We start from the raw sequence: 18507 nt of genomic DNA, 5'->3' as shown, positions 1-18507 counted from the left end.
AAAGGTTTTGTACAGGTGGGGGTTTAATTTTTTTTAGGCAGCGGCTAAATAGATGCTATTTACACTGTGAAAATAGCATATTTTCTTAGAATATATTGCTATTGTCACTTAGTGTAAATAGCATCTATCGCTATTTACACTAAGTGACAATAGCAGCATTTTCTTAGCGATACGCTGTTTACACTAGGTGAAAATAACTATAGATTATATTTACACCATGTAAAAGTATCGGTTCCTGGCAATAAGAGTAAATAGTAATTAGATGCTATTTATACTTTATACTATATACTTTATACTATATATTGGCAGATACTATTTGCACCTCAGTATTTTTGTACATTAACAGGATGCAATAATATCATAGAGTGGAAATGATTATATTTATTAAAATTATTAAATGGATGCTGCCGTATTGGGAGAATAAAAACCCTCACTACACCTTTTAATATTATCAAACGTTTGCAGTTTATTTCCACAACGTTATTTTCATTTTTATTGAAAATAAATGTGAGCTCGGCAAAAGGCGGATTTTAACCCGCAACGATAAAAGCCAGGTCTGCGAGGCACACTCGCTACTGCTGTGCCACTGAAGATGTTGAATTCCTTGTGTCTTTTTTAAAACTTGACTGGCCCAACCAGACATTGGTGGGCGGAGCTAGTGCAAATAGCGTTTGCCAACAATGGACGCTATTTGCACTTAGTGTAAATAGACACTCTGTAATTTTTAACTCATGATGATATTAGCTGTTCTGCACACATGCACTGTTTACAGCCATATTGTTTATGGTACAGCGCGGTGCAGTACATCCGTCCTATAAACACAACACGTATCAGATTGAATGGTCTATTTTCTGCCACTCCCTGTTTTGGGCTTAAATGACTGTACTGAAAGGATAAGTAGGTCCACATTATCAAGAGTATCAGGTCCTGAGGACTGACTCCTGGCCAGACAGGTCCCAGACACAGGGCCCTCTAATCTCCACTGTGGCTCTCTATCACCCTTCTCCAATCTCAAGCCCCTGAATGAACCACAATCCCCCATCATCGGAGACCATGCGTTTCGCACAATGTCTTATTAATCAGGAACTGTTAAGTCAGAGCCATGTTGCCTGTGTTTATACACATTATTGCAGGATAAATGATTGGCTAGCGGACAGTGATAAGTCCAATGTAGACTGATGTATGATTGTTTGTGATGAACTGACCTACAGCTGCTACTTTTAGCTTATGTTCAGAAGTCTTTCTGAATGTGTATTTTGTTACATAAGGCAACGGGATCAATCGTGGGCCAGAGAACCATCCAGAAAGGTTATTAGGGGAGGGGGGGATGGTGCTCCTGCCGTCAGCATCTAGTGTTACTGATGTGATCGTGTGAGTGGGTGTGTGTGAGCAGATCATATTGAATGGAAACCTGATCAGATCTCCTCCCTGTTTACTCACCCGGGTGTGTGCCCTAGGGACGACTACAGGAACAAAAACATGGGCTTTGCCTCAGCGTGCGTTAATGAAGGTGGCACTGTTGAGTCTGAAATGAGTTTCTAGTATGATTGATCAGGCGATTGTACTGTGACATAAGAAGACTTGTGAATAATTGACCCTTTGCTAAGTCAGCCGCCAATCCTAACAACTGTAGCCATAAACAATTTTCTCAAGCTTTTTGGTAACATAAGGCTATGACAGTTTTTAACGCAGTCAGGTGAAATTTATATAATATCGTTGCCAGGTAACATACAGTGACATTCACAGGTACCATATTGAATGAGTTATAGAACAGTTAAGTTAAGAACAGTTCTGTTCCCTCACAGTAATGTGTATAAGAATCAGTGGATATAAGGATCAGTGTCACATAATTCTTCAGAAATCATTCTAATATGCTGATTTGGTGACAACAATTTAAGACATTTCTTTTTATTACCAATGTTGAAAACAGTTGTGCTGCTTAATATTTTTTGAAAACAGTGATCCATTGTGTTCAGTATTCTCAAAGGATTAGTTCACTTCAGGATTAAAATTTTCTGATAATTTACTCACCCCCATGTCATCCAAGATGTTCATGTCTTTCTTTCTTCAGTTGAAAAGAAATTAAGGTTTTTGAGGAAAACATTCCAGGATTTTTCTCCATATAGTGGACTTCATTGGGGTTCAACGAGTTGAAGATCCAAATTGCAGTTTCAGTGCAGCTTCAAAGGGCTCTACACGATCCCAGACAAGGAATAAGGGTCTTATCTAGCGAAACGATCGGTCATTTTCTACAAGAAATAAAAATGTATATACTTTTTAACCACAAATGCACGTCTTGCACTGCTCTGCGATCCGCCACACATTACGTTAGAAAGATCACGTGTGACGTAGGCGGAAGTAGGCCTACTGCGGTAGGGCAAAAAATTGTCCGATAACATTGTTTTACCTTTTTTTTCATAAGGGCTTTTGGCTTAATCTTTGCATGTTCGCTTTGTAGACACTGGATCTGTACTTCCACCTACGTCACGTTTCACCTTTGTAACATGATTACGTCATGCGTGGCACATCGCAGAGCAGTGCAAGATGAGCATTTGTGGTTAACCCTTAAATGCATGAATGTTTCGCCAATCATTCTTACATATTCGGATCTTTAGCAACCCGGATCTATATCTAACACTGATGGATCTCCACCTGTCGCGATAATATAAAACTCCCCTGATATTAGAGCAAGAATTACAGAAGTGTAAAATAAAGCATATTTTGTTACCTTTTGGAGCTTGGAAGGGTTCAGTTTGAGCAGATGTTTTATGCCATCATCACTGTCCTCGTCAGAGCTCATTTCCCAGTACGTTCAGCAAATTATAGTTTTGAGAATATGTTTGAGATCGCAGTATGAGCCCATTTGCGATCTCAAACATATTCTCAAAACTATTATTTTTAACATCTTCAAAATCAATATTTTGATCACTGATAGCTTCACCAGATCCTCCATCAGTGATAGTGACAGTCATATTTGATTGCAGTCAGTACTTGCTCTGCAGTAAATTGCTGAGCCATTTCATCTTTTGCCTATTCTTTCGTTTTCTGTCTGAATGAAACCTCACTTCATCATTGTGTATCAGACATTGCCACCTTGTGGAATAAATGTGAATTGCACTTATTTCGTCATCAAAGATTCAATTATTGTTGTGGAGGAAAAAATATACGTACACTTATACACACCTCGGGTCATTAGCGACTTTATACAATTTTTACAAAAAATGAATAGGAAAATAGGCATTCTTTTATAATTTTATAATTTTTTTCTTGTTATATTCTTTATAATAAATTGATTGAGGAATACTAAGAAGGTTGATGTTTAACTTAGTATCCCCTTAGTATAGAGGGTAGTGAATGGCGTCCCGGGTCGATAAAGACCTGAGGTATGCATTTAAGAGTTAAAAAGAATATACATTTTGTAGAAAATGACCGCTAGATAAGACCCTTATTCCTTTGCTGAGATCATGTAGAGCCCTTTGAAGCTGCACTGAAACTGCAATTTGAACCTTCAACCTGTTGAACCCCAGTGAAGTCCACTATATGGAGAAAAGTCCTGGAATGTTTTCCTCAAAAACCTTAATTTCTTTTCGACTGAAGAAAGAAAGACATAAACATCTTGGATGACATAAGGGTGAGTAAATTATCAGGAAATTTTCATTCAGAAGTGAACTAATCCTTTAAATGAATAGAAAGTTAATCTATTTGAGTATTAAGTAAAAGTATAAAGAAAGAAAGAATCTTACTCACTCCCGAGGTTTGAATGGTAGTGTTGCACAGTTTTGCACAGGCTCATTTTCTTCAGAAAATATAAAAATCTTATTTTAAGTTCTGTTCAATAACAAGTGCAAATATCCCACAAACCCAAAAAGGATTTGCATTAACCTCAAAAATAACCTTTAATATTTGTGTTCTGCAAATTCTCATATTGTACGTCAACAATCTTTGTCACTCGTTTTTATACAAATCAAATAGGTTACAAAATTAAAGGATGACAGTGGGTGAATGAATATGTCAGAATGAGCGAGGTTTTATTTGAGCCTATTTGTTTATGAGATTGTACCATGACCTTGCTAACTAACACACATACAGAGCTTTTTTGGCAGAATTACTGCATTTCCACGCCAGCTCACGACTACCCAGAATCACGCTTCCCAGCATGCACCCGATGGACATTGCACACTATGGACATCCCAGCTCTCTTTTCCTTCCTGCACTGACACATCCCTTTCACACCACTCGCTGCCCTCCTGACTTTTTCCCCAACAGTACCTTATTTAATGCCATACTGGCTATAATGACTCCACATTTCCCTTCACTCAGCAGCTAGGATAGGTTTTCCACAGACAGTTTCCCTTAATTTGGGTTTCCCAACAGGGACTCTCAGTTTAGTTGAAAAACAGTGTGTTGTTTTCATTGAAAGGGTTACACTGTTTATGGACCTACTGCCCTCCACATGAGAGATGGCTGCCAGTTTTTTTATGAGTCTGCAAATACAGTTATGAGAGGTCGCAGACAAGGTGAAACTACCCAGTTGTTTTTGTTTGATAAGGTTTTGCACTGTTCCTTGGAACTTGTTGGTTAACTGTAAATAGGAAACTAGATTCAAAGGTAAAGCCGTATATACAAACCCGATTCCAAAAAAGTTGGGACACTGTACAAATTGTGAATAAAAAAGGAATGCAATTATGTGGAAGTTTCAAATTTCAATATATTATTCAGAATACAACATAGATGACATATCAAATGTTTAAACTGAGAAAATGTATCATTTTAAGGGAAAAATAAGTTGATTTTAAATTTCATGGCATCAACACATCTCAAAAAAGTTGGGACAAGGCCATGTTTACCACTGTGTGGCATCCCCTCTTCTTTTTATAACAGTCTGCAAACGTCTGGGGACTGAGGAGACAAGTTGCTCAAGTTTAGGAATAGGAATGTTGTCCCATTCTTGTCTAATACAGGCTTCTAGTTGCTGAACTGTCTTAGGTCTTCTTTGTCGCATCTTCCTCTTAATGATGCGCCAAATGTTTTCTATGGGTGAAAGATCTGGACTGCAGGCTGGCCATTTCAGTACCCAGATCCTTCTTCTACGCAGCCATGATGTTGTAATTGATGCAGTATGTGGTCTGGCATTGTCATGTTGGAAAATGCAAGGTCTTCCCTGAAAGAGACGACGTCTGGATGGGAGCATATGTTGTTCTAGAACTTGGATATACCTTTCAGCATTGATGGTGCCTTTCCAGATGTGTAAGCTGCCCATGCCACACACACTCATGCAATCCCATACCATCAGAGATGCAGGCTTCTGAACTGAGCGCTGATAACACCTTGGGTTGTCCTTGTCCTCTTTAGTCCGGATGACATGGTGTCCCAGTTTTCCAAAAAGAACTTCAAATTTTGATTTGTCTGACCACAGAACAGTTTTCCACTTTGCCACAGTCCATTTTAAATGAGCCTTGGCCCAGAGAAAACGCCTGCGCTTCTGGATCATGTTTAGATATGGCTTCTTTTTTGACCTATAGAGTTTTAGCCGGCAACGGTGAATGGCACGGTGGGTTGTGTTCACCGACAATGTTTTCTGGAAGTATTCCTGAGCCCATGTTGTGATTTCCATTACAGTAGCATTGCTGTATGTGATGCAGTGCCGTCTAAGGGCCCGAAGATCACGGGAATCCAGTATGGTTTTCCGGCCTTGACCCTTACGCACAGAGATTGTTCCAGATTCTCTGAATCTTTGGATGATATTATGCTCTGTAGATGATGATAACTTCAAACTCTTTGCAATTTTTCTCTGAGAAACTCCTTTCTGATATTGCTCCACTTTTTTTCGCCACAGCATTGGGGGAATTGGTGATCCTCTGCCCATCTTGACTTCTGAGAGACACTGCCACTCTGAGAGGATCTTTTTATACCCAATCATGTTGCCAATTGACCTAATAAGTTGCAAATTGGTCCTCCAGCTGTTCCTTATATGTGCATTTAACTTTTCCGGCCTCTTATTGCTGTCCCAACTTTTTTGGAATGTGTAGCTCTCATGAAATCCAAAATGAGCCAATATTTGGCATGACATTTCAAAATGTCTCACTTTCAACATTTGATATGTTATCTATATTCTATTGTGAATAAAATATAAGTTTATGAGATTTGTAAATTATTGCATTCCTTTTTTATTCACAATTTGTACAGTGTCCCAACTTTTTTGGAATCGGGTTTATATATATATATATATAATATATATATATATGCTGCTTAAACACTCAGTACACCCCAAAAGACATTCACAGATTTATGAACTGTTGCTTTTACTGGTTGTCGATTTGGCAGTGTGATGTAACAGTCCTCCAGACATGTGGTCAAGACCTGACAGTGTCATTTCTTCAAATATGCATCAAAAATATTATAAGTATAAATGATTGGAAACCTGATCAGATCTCCTCCCTGTTTACTCACCTGGGTGTGTGCCCTAGGGACGACTACAGGAACAAAAACATGGGCTTTGCCTCAGCGTGCATTAATGAAGGTGGCACTGTTGAGTCTGAAATGAGTTTCTAGTATGATTGATCAGGCGATTGTACTGTGACATAGGAAGACCTGTGAACAATTGACCCTTTGCTAAGTCGGCCACCAATCCTAACAACTGTAGCCATAAATAATTTTCTCAAGCTTTTTCTTTTTCTTACTGTATTCTTTTTTGGTAACGTAAGGCTATGAAGGATATTTGTGTCTAGATAGACAGTTTTTAACGCAGTCAGGTGAAATTTATATAATATCGTTGCCAGGTAACATACAGTGACATTCACAGGTACCATATTGAATGAGTTATAGAACAGTTAAGTTAAGAACAGTTCTGTTCCCTCACAGTAATGTGTATAAGGATCAGTGGATATAAGGATCAGTGTCACATGATTCTTCAGAAATCATTCTAATATGCTGATTTGGTGACAACATTTCAAGACAACATTTCTTTTTATTACCAATGTTGAAAACAGTTGTGCTGCTTAATATTTTTTTGAAAACAATGATCCATTGTGTTCAGTATTCTTAAAGGATTAGTTCACTTCAGGATTAAAATTTTCTGCTAATTTACTCAGAGATGGCTGCCAGTTTTTTTATGTGTCTGCAAATACAGTTATTGTTTTTGTTTGATAAGGTTTTGCACTGTTCCTTAATACTTGTAATATCAAAAAAAGCCCTAGTTGGTTAACTGTAAATAGGAAACTAGATTCAAAGGTAAAGCCATATATATATATATGCTGCTTAAACACTCAGTAGACCCCAAAACACACTCACAGATTTATCAGTTGTTGCTTTTACTGGTTGTCGATTCGGCAGTGTGATGTAACAGTCCTCCAGACATGTGGTCAAGACCTGACAGTGTAATTTCTTCAAATATGCATCAAAAATATTATAAGTATAAATGATTTAGGAACAGTCTTGGACTTTTGAAATGCTCTTGGGTTTCAGGAGTAGACTCATCCATTTTGAATGTGTGTATTCTGCTGAGTGTGTACAGGGTGTATGAGGACCCCAGGGCCTCTGCTGATGTATCTGTCACTCTGTGTTTCTCAGATTTGTTTCCTGGTGTCCGCATTCCGGGGACGTATGTTCTCAGAGGAAAGTTGCGCTACTCTTGGCCTCTTCTTCCATTACTTCCACCTCAGCCAGTTCAGCTGGATGCTCATACAGGTAAAACTTTACTTTTATCATCTACTTGTGTGGTCAATGGAGCAAGTTTTGGCATTGACCACACCAAAATCAAAAATGAAAATTGTGTCAAAATGTGCTCACCCTCATGTTGTTTCAAACCAGTATGACATTCTTTAAAATATATTATTTTATGTTAAACTGAAGAAAGAAAGTCATACCGGTTTAGAACGACATATGGGTGAATAAATGTTGACAGACTCTTAAGTTTTGGGTAAACTATCCTTTTACTCAACTGAAAGTGTTATCAGGAAGTTTTCAGAGTTAGGTTTTTACTACATGTCATTTGAAGGCGTGGCACAAACTTTACTTTAAACAATGAGCTTACTTACAGAGAGAAAAAAAATACATTTCACAATTGTAAGTTGCGTTATTTCATTAAACACACCCACTCATTGCCATTGTGTGGTAGAGTTTGATATAACTTGCCCTCAGACAATAAACTGCCTAAAAAAGTTTTACCCTCAAGAAAGAAAATAAAAAACAACCCCAAACCCCAAAAGTAAATCTAAAATCTAGTTTCTGGGTTCCACTTTTCTCTCTGATGTGTATTTGTAAGTATGATTAGGACGTAATCTCATAAAAGCTTTTGCAAATCCAGCAAATATCAAAACGCCTTTAGTATTTGACTTGTTGATCAAGAGGAGGGAATGTTTGCACATAACACCATGAAAAATATGACCAGGAAGCTGGTATCAAAAGGCAAATTACTAAGGCAAGCATCTTTTTTTATATGTCTCTGTGTGTATGAAGAGCAACACTTCTTGGCCTCTGCAAAATAACAAATTTCTGCTGTTAAAATTCTTTACCTTAATGTTTGATCATCATAACTTTCCATTGTCAGCTCAGGAATGGGCCTAATTACTACGCATAGTTCAATCTGTTAGGAAACACATGATTTACTTTACGTGCTGCATGACATGTTCCAGCTACGTGTTATTCGTCTGGTGGAGATTTTGCAGGCAGGTGTTCCAGCACGCCTGCAAGAGCCGTTCAGAGACCTTTCAAAAATCCATCGTATAACTCTTGCTGGACCTTTTACCCTTTTGCCTACTCTCTGCTTCTTTTCCTTTGTGCGGTAATCCCTTCTAAACACAGAAACCTGTCTCTGGAAGTCAATTCACTCATAGCTGTGAAGGTCGTCTTGTTCTCCAGAAGCAAAAACAGGATTTGGCCTGAATATGCTTAGTGAAATGAAAAAAGAACATGGCTTTTAATCCTCCAAAGACCCACACAGAACACAAACATCTGGGCTCATGTGGCAATTGAGGTTGAAAAGACATAGGACCGAGCACTGACCCTGGAGGAACCTCTCACCTAAATTGAACTTGTTGAAATCAAAGGCTGTTTTGCTCACATAGTGGGATTATCTTGTTTTCTTCAATGACGCTGAAAAACACCAGGGGCTTAGCAGTTTACATAGAGCATGTAATCTCTATTGGCACTTGATGAACTGGTGTTGAAAGATTATGCAAGAGAACATGAAATAAACTAACTGGCAAGTTACAAGGTTTTAGGTGGATGGGACCATAAATTGTAGAAGGGCCAAAAGTGTAAAGGCCAGTATGTATGACACTATGTTTATGTAAGCGTGTTGATGTGCCGAAGTGGGCGTAAGTTTATGAAAACACACATGGAATAAATCACACACAAGTTGTCTTTGGTGGGAAAGGTAAATCATGATTCAGACTGGAAAGTATTTGCATCCTGGAGAGAATGATTTGAACATGTGCTTGTCTTTATCTCAAAATGGTCTCAAAACAGCTGGCACAACAGCTTGTAATACAACTTCACTTTATGTGATGTGTCATAATTAGACATGAAATAACTGTTTATTTTGCACTTTTCTCATTATTGTTAAATTCATCTGATCCATATTTCAGCATTAAAAAACTGCATCTTACTCAGTAACCACCCGCAATCCAGTTGAACCTTTTCAGCGATACGGTCCCACATATGGGATTTTTGTTTCTGTGCCCCTGAGGCCCCTTTTACACTAGTAAAAGTTTTGCACAAGTTTTGCTACGGTTATGCCTGTCGTTTACACTATGTCAGCGTTTTCGAACCTCAAAAATGGAGACTTTTGAAAACGCTGCAGACCCCGTTTTAGTTTGAAAACGCCGGGGTTGTGTTTTAGTGTAAACGCACCAAAACGGAGACTTTTAAAACTTACTTGCATGGATTTCGGGAGAAACTGATGAATTCACCTGCTGTAAATCTGACTGACAGGTTTTTAAACGACAAAACACACTCACTTACACATATTTGAGAATCGGAATATCAGATAGTTGATGACATAGTAAGCAAGTTTGTGAATATTTTAAATAAAAAAAGGAAAAACAAAATAATAGCGATACATCTGTCATACAGTGTTATTGTGGCTGTGGTGTGTTACGTGACAAGCATGATGCGTCGCCATGGAAACAATGGGCAAACGTTCTAAAATAACGGTCGCCTTAAAAAAACTCACTCTGAGGGGTCAGCTAGAACATTTTAAACTTGCGCGTGAAAGGGTTAACTAGATGCTTAATGCAAGTATGCCAGATTATGGTAGATTATGGTAGTCTGCTGCATCCTCTACAACCTAGCATTCAGAACGGACCTGCAAGATGGGGAATTGCACCATACAAATTGCATTCATCACAAAATTTGTGGGTGTGCTGGTACCTGTTTTGCCAAATCCAGTGAGAGAATCTGGGTATAAAACAAGTTTTGTCTTTGTTTGCTCAAGGCAATACTAGACACTATACACTACACAACTTTTAAAATCCAAACAGATTCGTAGGAATGCTAGAATGCTAGGTGTCCTACAATTGCTGACTTTTAAAATGGTTACAGAGTAAAACTGGGCATCATACACTAAACGACTGAGGATCACACACTACCAGACTTTCAAGTCATTCCAAACACAACAAACTCACACAGAAATGCACACCTCGTTGCTATGCTTGACAAATTAAAACAATATTAGTTCTAAAATTGGCTCAGTATCAGAAATGCTTGATATTCTTAGACCAGATAGAATCATAGTCTGAAGATAAAACAATCCGTTTCCATCATACACTACATGATTTGTCAACTCTGACTGCCCAGAATCTGCAGACTGGTTCTCACTTTTGGCAAACTAGCATTGACTCCTCCAGGCTGCAAATCTGGTTCGAAAGTCATGTAGTGTATTCCAGCCTTCAATGGAAAGTGCAGTTATCCCACGCCTACTTTAAAAGGGCACCGAAAAACATACACTTTATCAATGAAAACTATTGATCTAAGAGTTTCTTTCTATGCACATGGACTCGTGTTTTAGCCTGTGCTAAATAGTCTTCAATAGGATCAATGGAAGTTGCGAGACAGTTGCGAGACAGGCCAATCTCAATGGCGTAGTGCCAACCTCTTCCATAATTATAAAGAGGCTGGAGAGGGATTGCAGTGTGTTAGGACACCCAAAAGCTACAACGTCCTGCCAGCTTCTCTTTTCTCTTCATCTCTTATCCAAGTTCCCAGCACAGCAAAACAGAGCTGCCGCAGTTCCTATCCATTTATGGAGCTAATACTGATGGATGAAGGTGCCACCTCAGGACTTCATTTTAGTGTTGATTTTGAACTCTTGCTGAGGTACCTCGATGCCTAAAATGAAGTAGGCTAACTGAACGAGCAGTCTGAGTAGTTACTGAAATGAAATACCATATCATATCACCAACAGATGTCCTTTTTGTAATTAGTTCTTGGTGCCTAGTCTTATCAGAACATTAATCAACATCAATCCTTTTTTATGAATCAGGCTTGTTTGTAACCCATGTTTCCATTTATTAATTTCGTAACATTTCTGTTGTCTTTTCCAGGCCATAAACTTCTGGCAGATATTGGTGATGAATGATGAGCACACAGAGAGACGCTATCTTCTCTACTTCCTTCTCAGCTGGGGACTTCCTGCTCTGGTCATTATCATTCTGGTTGTGGTCCTGCTGGGAGGTTTTGGATGGAGCATCCATAGTGTGTATGGCCTGGTGCAAGGAGATCTGTGAGTTTGTGAATATCTGCACTCTCTTTCTCTCTCACACAGACACACACATATACACACATTTACATAACAAAATGAGGACATACTATATAAATACTGTAGAGTAGGGATGTCAAATGAACTGGCACCAAATTAGGACATCCCTAAATGATACTAAAGGGCATATTCAGGTAACAAATTTGTCATCATACTCACTAGTACATATTCACTAGTTACTAACAAGGTTTGATTTTTTTTTTTTTTTGTAAGCACTTCATGCGTCCACAAACGTGAATGCTCACATTTTGGTCACTTCAGACTCATAGTTACTCATTTCCTGTGTTAATGTATTGTAAGCAATTTTCTGTCACACACACACACTCTTCTTTGCCTGGTTTACATTAATTGATAGTGCGCGGTCAGGGTCTGTTATTGGTAAGTCGGGAAGAGCTGCTATTTTTAGCCCTTCTGTGTTTATGAGATCACAAGCTGTGACTATACATATGTTCGGTTTCACTCCAGCCAAGCCTGTAGTGATAACAGTGGACTAAGGACACTACTCTCCACCCTGTCTCAAAGAAGCTCTTAGCAAGTAAACTCCCAGATGACTCATGAAAGCCAAACATCTCTCTTTCCAAGAACAAACAAATGATGTCACCTCACCCCACAGGCCACCGCAGTTCTCGCCTTTTCCCGTATCATAGGGCTTCGGCGGCCCAGGAGGAGTCAAATGCTTGTAGTAATAGGAACACATTCGTTTAAAGGTCAGATTTAAACGCACATTAAATCTCTCCATATGTAAAAATATAAATTGGTCACATCACTATTGCCACTATTTAGCATTACAAGGTTTCTTAAAGAGGAATGTTATTTATATACACTATAATAGTATTTATTAATATTTTAAATTAGCTTTTATTTTTATAGTTTCTATTTTAAATTTACTTACAATTTTAGTATTTTTTGTTATGTGCTTTTGCCATTTTTATTAGTTTTTGTATATTTCTTTTTTTTTTTTTTTCCCATTTCATTTTTATTTATTTGTTTGCTTGTTTTGTTTAGGTTTTTCATCTAATATTTATATATTTTTTTTATTGTAGTTCAGCTTTATTTCATTTAAAAAGACTTTTAATAGTTTTAGTAAACGCTAACAGCACTGGAGGGAAAGAGGGAGCAAAATGGTCATAAACTACATTTTTTTGTGTTTTTTTTTTTTTTTTTTTTTTTGTGCAAGAAACCTTTACTAACCATGTAAGTGTATAATTTAAATATGATAATAAGGCTATGCTAAGACATTTGTAAGTGACTGTTTACACAGAACACTTTTTTGCATTTCACTGCTCTGATTTTCCCCCGTTATTGTAAGTAAACATGCACTAGACCAAGACTAGACCAGTGTTTCTCAAACTTTTTCTGCCTTTCCCCACTAGGCTTTAAGTTTAACTGTTAAAATTTATTAAAAAATATTTTATTAACATCACATTTTAAAAACAAAACATAAAATAACAGATTTAAAAACTTTCAAATAGAGAAAATAAAAGTGCTAGTTTTTTTTAAGGCGACCATTATTTTAGAACGTTTCCCCTTATTGTTTCCATGGCGACGCGCCATGCTTGTCACGTCACACACCGCAGCCACAATAACACTGTATGACAGATGTAACACTTTTATTTTGTTTCTCCTTTTTTATTCAAAATATTCACAAACTTGCTTACCATGTCATCAACTATCTGATATTCCGATTCTCAAATATGTGTAAGTGAGTGTGTTTTGTCGTTTAAAAACCTTAATAAATGATCTTGATCTATAACGCGAGATGGGCGCCGCCATGTTTGTTTCGCACAGCTGTTCAGAGAGTCCTGTCAGTCGGATTTACAGCACGTGAATTCATCAATTTCTCCCGAAATCCATGTAAGTATGTGGCCAGTGATCTGGGAGAAAAATAGAGTAAACTTTATAGTTACTTACACTATGTGTATCTGATATGAATAAAACACTTCGGCAAATTATATTTGAACTGATTGTTATTGCTGCTTCCATAGACATCACTGTGTATTTTACAAACTCTAAATGTATTGTTTTACTAGTACTTATGTATATTTAAATGTCTGAAACCTAAAATAAACATTATGTTGTTGAAACGTACACTGCATAGTTGTGATATATGACAAGCGAGCTCGTCTGTCTCTGGCTCAGCGCCAGCCAAAGCGCGTAAGCAGTGTTTGAATCTGGCAGTTAAAGGTGCAATATGTAAGAATTTTACAGTAAAATATCAAAAAACCACTAGGCCAGTGTTATATATTTTGTTCACTTGAGTACTTACAATATCCCAAATGTTTGCGACTATTTGTAAATCGTGAGAAAATTGCAATTTTAACCAGTGGTAACCAGAATTTTATTTTTGGGGGGGCCCATCTAAAAATGAGGGGGCCTCTCTCTCTTTGTCTCTCTCTTCGTCTCTATCTCTCTCTCTCTCTCTCTATCTATATATATATAATTTTTATCTGTATTTTTATGTGAAAGTAAACTTTATACAGATGCTGCGGTAGCCGCAATCAAAAAGAGTAGACGACCTTTGAAACTAAGCTTTAAATAAACATTGTATCGGTTATATTGTTATGCCAGTAGGTGGCGACCAGTGACTGTTAAAATGTATTTCATTCATTAATTTCATTTTTTTTAACATGATGAATTCTTTAAATTAATAGCCTAATAATAATAAAAAAAAATTATTAGACTCTTCTATAACAGTTTAGACATTTATAAATTAATTTTGAACATTAAATAAAACATTTTGTCAGAACCTCAAGTAAATTAGCCCTACATATTATTTTGTTTGATTGTGTAATTTGCTTTTTGAATCGTGGAAAAACCGTGATCTCTATTCTAAAAAATACAGATTATCCACAGTCATAAATTCGATGAGCCATTTTGATTACTCTCATGCTGATATAGTCCTATTTGATGATCAGTAGTGGTTCGCTAAATATAATAATTCAATAAGCATCTATTTAGGCTACAATAAGCACTTAACTTTAAAAATATATATATTAAATAGGTAATAAAAATATCTAGAGAGCTGGCTGACTAAAGTAGGCTAAGTTTGAAAATGATATAATTTGTACATGGAGTTATTATATAAAAAGACACTTAATTTCTTTACAATTTAAAGGTGTTATTTTAACAGTCAGTTATGTAAGTTTGATGGTTGATAGCTTCTAGCAACATTAAATCCAGGAGAGAAGACAATTCTAGAGAAAAAGCATGTTTGATTTACATGGAACAAAGTTTGAGCGCGCACAGCCGTACACGCAATATCTGAGCGAGAGCAAATAACGCCACGGAAACTGCCTCAAATGAACTATAACGACGAGAAGAAAGCTGTGTGCACTGCAGTCAGAGGTTCTTGATTCTCTAACGACTTTTTATTGGTTAAAATGAATGGAGAGTATCTAGTGAGCCCGATCACCCACCGGATTTCACTGCATTGAGATGCGCGTCCTGGAAACGGGAAGCCTCGGGTGCCGCTTCACATTGCCACTCACCGCATAATAATGAACTCTCACGTGCAAAGATAATAACAGCACAGGCTACGCGCAACACGTGAAATAATCAAACCTATAAGTCTAAAAACAGCTGTTGCATTTTACCGCGCAGCATGCGTCAGTGTAACAAATCAACGTGAGAATAACAAATCGATCAGAAATCTGGGGGGGCCTACATGTTAATAAGGGGGCCTAGGCCCCGTCAGGCCCCCCCGTGGCTACGCCACTGATTTTAACCAAGGCTCCGGGACGTGTGAGGAGTCGCCTGTCAATTGCGTCATACCCGCATTACCCTTGGTTTCTGTTTTTATTTTGTAGAAACCAAGGAAACACCAAAGACGCTTTAATATTTACATGTTTTAATAGACAAGGCAACAACTGTTTTGATATAGACAGAAAACTAATTATTGTTATATAGCTCAACACGTTTAGTCTTATTGTTTAAATCTAATTTTCTTGATTTTTTGCGAGTACCATGCTTTACCATGCCTCAGAGAAAAACACTATTTTGTCAAGTAGCTAACATAGCATAATCAGATGCAGCTTTATTTTTAGTAACAGTAATACAGAATTTTCTCCATCATACAATACATTTTAAAATTAATTGCATGCCAACACAAGCCATCCAGCATTTAATATGATATTCTAAAATCGATCTAGCTTACTGCAGTGTGCAACAAGTGTCTCACAGCAGCCGCCGAGCGAACGCACAGAGTAACGTTATAACATTTTCAACACACTCAAATGTATCTAATATGATAAACAGCGCTGCGTTACCTCATACTCATGACCGGAAAAGCGGAAGCGGCGCCGGCGACTGTGACATAATAAAAGTTCCAAATTTCCTCCCGTTTGTCGCGCCCCACTTGTCATGTCTCTATTCCCCACCAGTGGGGTGTGCCCCACACTTTGAGAAATTCTGCACTAGACAGAAGTGTTTGACTGTTGTTCTTGCGTCTCTTGTCTTTTACAGTGTCTTGTGCATGATACGTTCTAAGGCCCCATTTACACTAGTGCATTTTCATTTTAAAATGGTGTTTAAAAATGAAAACGATCCTCGTCTACACTGGCATTTCCATGGCGTTTCAGAAACGATCTCCGTCTAAACTACACGACCAAAAACACATGTCACATAAGCATTCATGCACACTGGGCATGTGCGTAGAAGTGTAAACAGCTGCCTCTTGCGCATGTAGGCAGCTGCAGTACTAAAAAAATGCAGAGTTTAACTGCGCAATGGTTTCTAAAAATGACAACAAAGCCAACAAAGACTGCAGTTCAGTTTCCATGTTATTGTTTACACAATCGTCAAGGATACGCAAGAGCAAACATGGGCAGCCACGGCCACGCCATCGTTTTCAAAAGTCTCCGTTTTGGTCTGTTTACACTGAAATGAAACCCCGGCGTTTTCAAACTACAACGGGCTCTGCAGCGTTTTAAAAAAAAAGTCTCAGTTTTTGAGGGTCGAAAACGCAGGAGTAGTGTAAACAACAGGCATAACCGTAGCAAAAGTTATGCGTTTTAAAACGAAAACGCACTAGAGTAAACGGGGCCTAAATCTGTAGATCTTCCAGGGTTTTTTCATTCCTCTGCCCTGTGTTGCTAGCTAGCTAGCTAACTAAATAAATAAAAATAGCTATTTATTTTGCATGTAAACTTAACTACATGTTTATTTGTGTTGTTTTCTGTGTGGCATGTATGTGAACATATGGGCATATTACACTAAACCAGGCCATTGTTTCAAAATTCTAATCAGATAAAGTCTACTGAAAAATGGCCAGTTTATTTTCCTACGGGCATTTCAGATGCTTTGAATTCTATTATGGCTACATTGTGCCATTTCTGCTGTATGAAATGAGTACTGGCTGTGTTTGTCCATTCTGTCTGGACAGGGAGATGCCAGGCCTGTGAACAGAATGCAACTGCTGCTTATTTTGATACATATCACGTCATAACAAGATTACTCTGGCTTGAGTTTCCCAAAGCTTTCCCATTCCAAATACCAGCCAGAGACTTCATAACTGCATACAGGACAAAAACAAATGCAGACTGGAAGAAATTCCTTAGATAGAAGAAAAGGAGTCAGAGAAAGTCAAAAAGAGAGAATCTCAGGAGATTCACATCTTTAGTTTGTGTATTTGTGGTCCAGAAGCAAGGACTCATAAGAACGCCCATCATGTTTTTTCAAACCCATTGTACTTTCTGTCTTTCTTCCATGGAATACTAAACACACAACCATAACCATGACAATGTATATACGTACCAATCAAAAGTTTTGTCTTTCTCGTCATCTTTGTAGATGCTTCATCCCAAATGTATATGCTGCTCTCTGTACGGCCGCCTTGGTTCCTCTCATTTGTTTGGTGGGGGTGCTGGTGATCTTCATCCATGCGTATCAGGTCACTCAGCAGTGGAAGGCTTATGATGACATCTACCGAGGCCGAACAAACAGCTCAGGTGTGTAAGCTTGTTTTCTTTTTACACAAAATTGTACAAGTTGGGTAATAAATAGCCTCAAGGTATCCCACCATTTCATCAGGGCAAGAATCTGTCACCGCAATGAACGTGTTACAAGAAACCAGTCCTTTAAAAGTAAATAACTGATGATAATCAGAGAAACTGAAAGTAAACTAAGAGAAGGTGCTTTCCTTTGGAAAGTGTCTTGTTGTTAAGCAATCATCAGATTACTCTGAGTTGTGCTTCCAGGAATATTGCGCTGCCTTCCAAATACTGTTTTACTTCTATTGTGGTTTGTTAGTCTTTTCTTTCATTTAAAAGTGCTTTCAGCAGTTTTGAGTAGGTTGTAGATCATTCGATTAAATCTAGTGTAACTCACTTCTCCACTGCTGAGTAAATATGTATGTTGTCAGTCTTGTTTTTAAACTCAATTACAATCTCAACTGAATGATTATCTATTTAGTGTTCACAACCTCCACCTTCATGTTTAGTCTCAAAATTACCACTGTTTAAAAGTGTAATATCAGCACCTTCCAACTAATGTTTGTACAATTAGCATGTTAAACACTTGCTTTTCACTTGTTAATCCACCGTGATGGTTTCATTGTTTACCCGTAACTGCTGGCTTTAAATGGTGGTATTGTACAGTGTGCGTGTGGGTGGTCAGCAAGGGTTGCCATGTGCAATGTTAGCTTTCCTCTTTGTGCGCAAGCATGCTCTCAGCACAGCGGGCTAATCCTAAACCACTCAACTTTATTACAGAGGGCTGCACCGTCAGCCCACCCTTTGCTCGCAAACACAATG

At 38.0% G+C, this 18507-nt stretch overlaps 1 protein-coding gene across 1 annotated transcript in view; it reads left to right on the top strand.

Moving 5' to 3' along the window:
* The window catches only part of adgrv1 (adhesion G protein-coupled receptor V1), a 153200-nt gene that overhangs the window by 108973 nt on the left and 25720 nt on the right, over positions 1-18507 (top strand). The window contains exons 84-86 of the mRNA XM_051895477.1: positions 7570-7686; positions 11544-11722; positions 17546-17703. Coding sequence (XP_051751437.1) covers positions 7570-7686; positions 11544-11722; positions 17546-17703 — 454 coding nt within the window. The remainder of the gene's footprint in view (positions 1-7569; positions 7687-11543; positions 11723-17545; positions 17704-18507) is intronic.

The sequence above is a fragment of the Ctenopharyngodon idella genome, chromosome 5, assembly GCF_019924925.1.
Source record: "Ctenopharyngodon idella isolate HZGC_01 chromosome 5, HZGC01, whole genome shotgun sequence".
Classification (NCBI taxonomy): Eukaryota; Metazoa; Chordata; class Actinopteri; order Cypriniformes; family Xenocyprididae; genus Ctenopharyngodon; species Ctenopharyngodon idella.
Note: the sequence above shows the minus strand (reverse complement) of the source record. Positions and strands in the feature narration are given on the sequence as shown.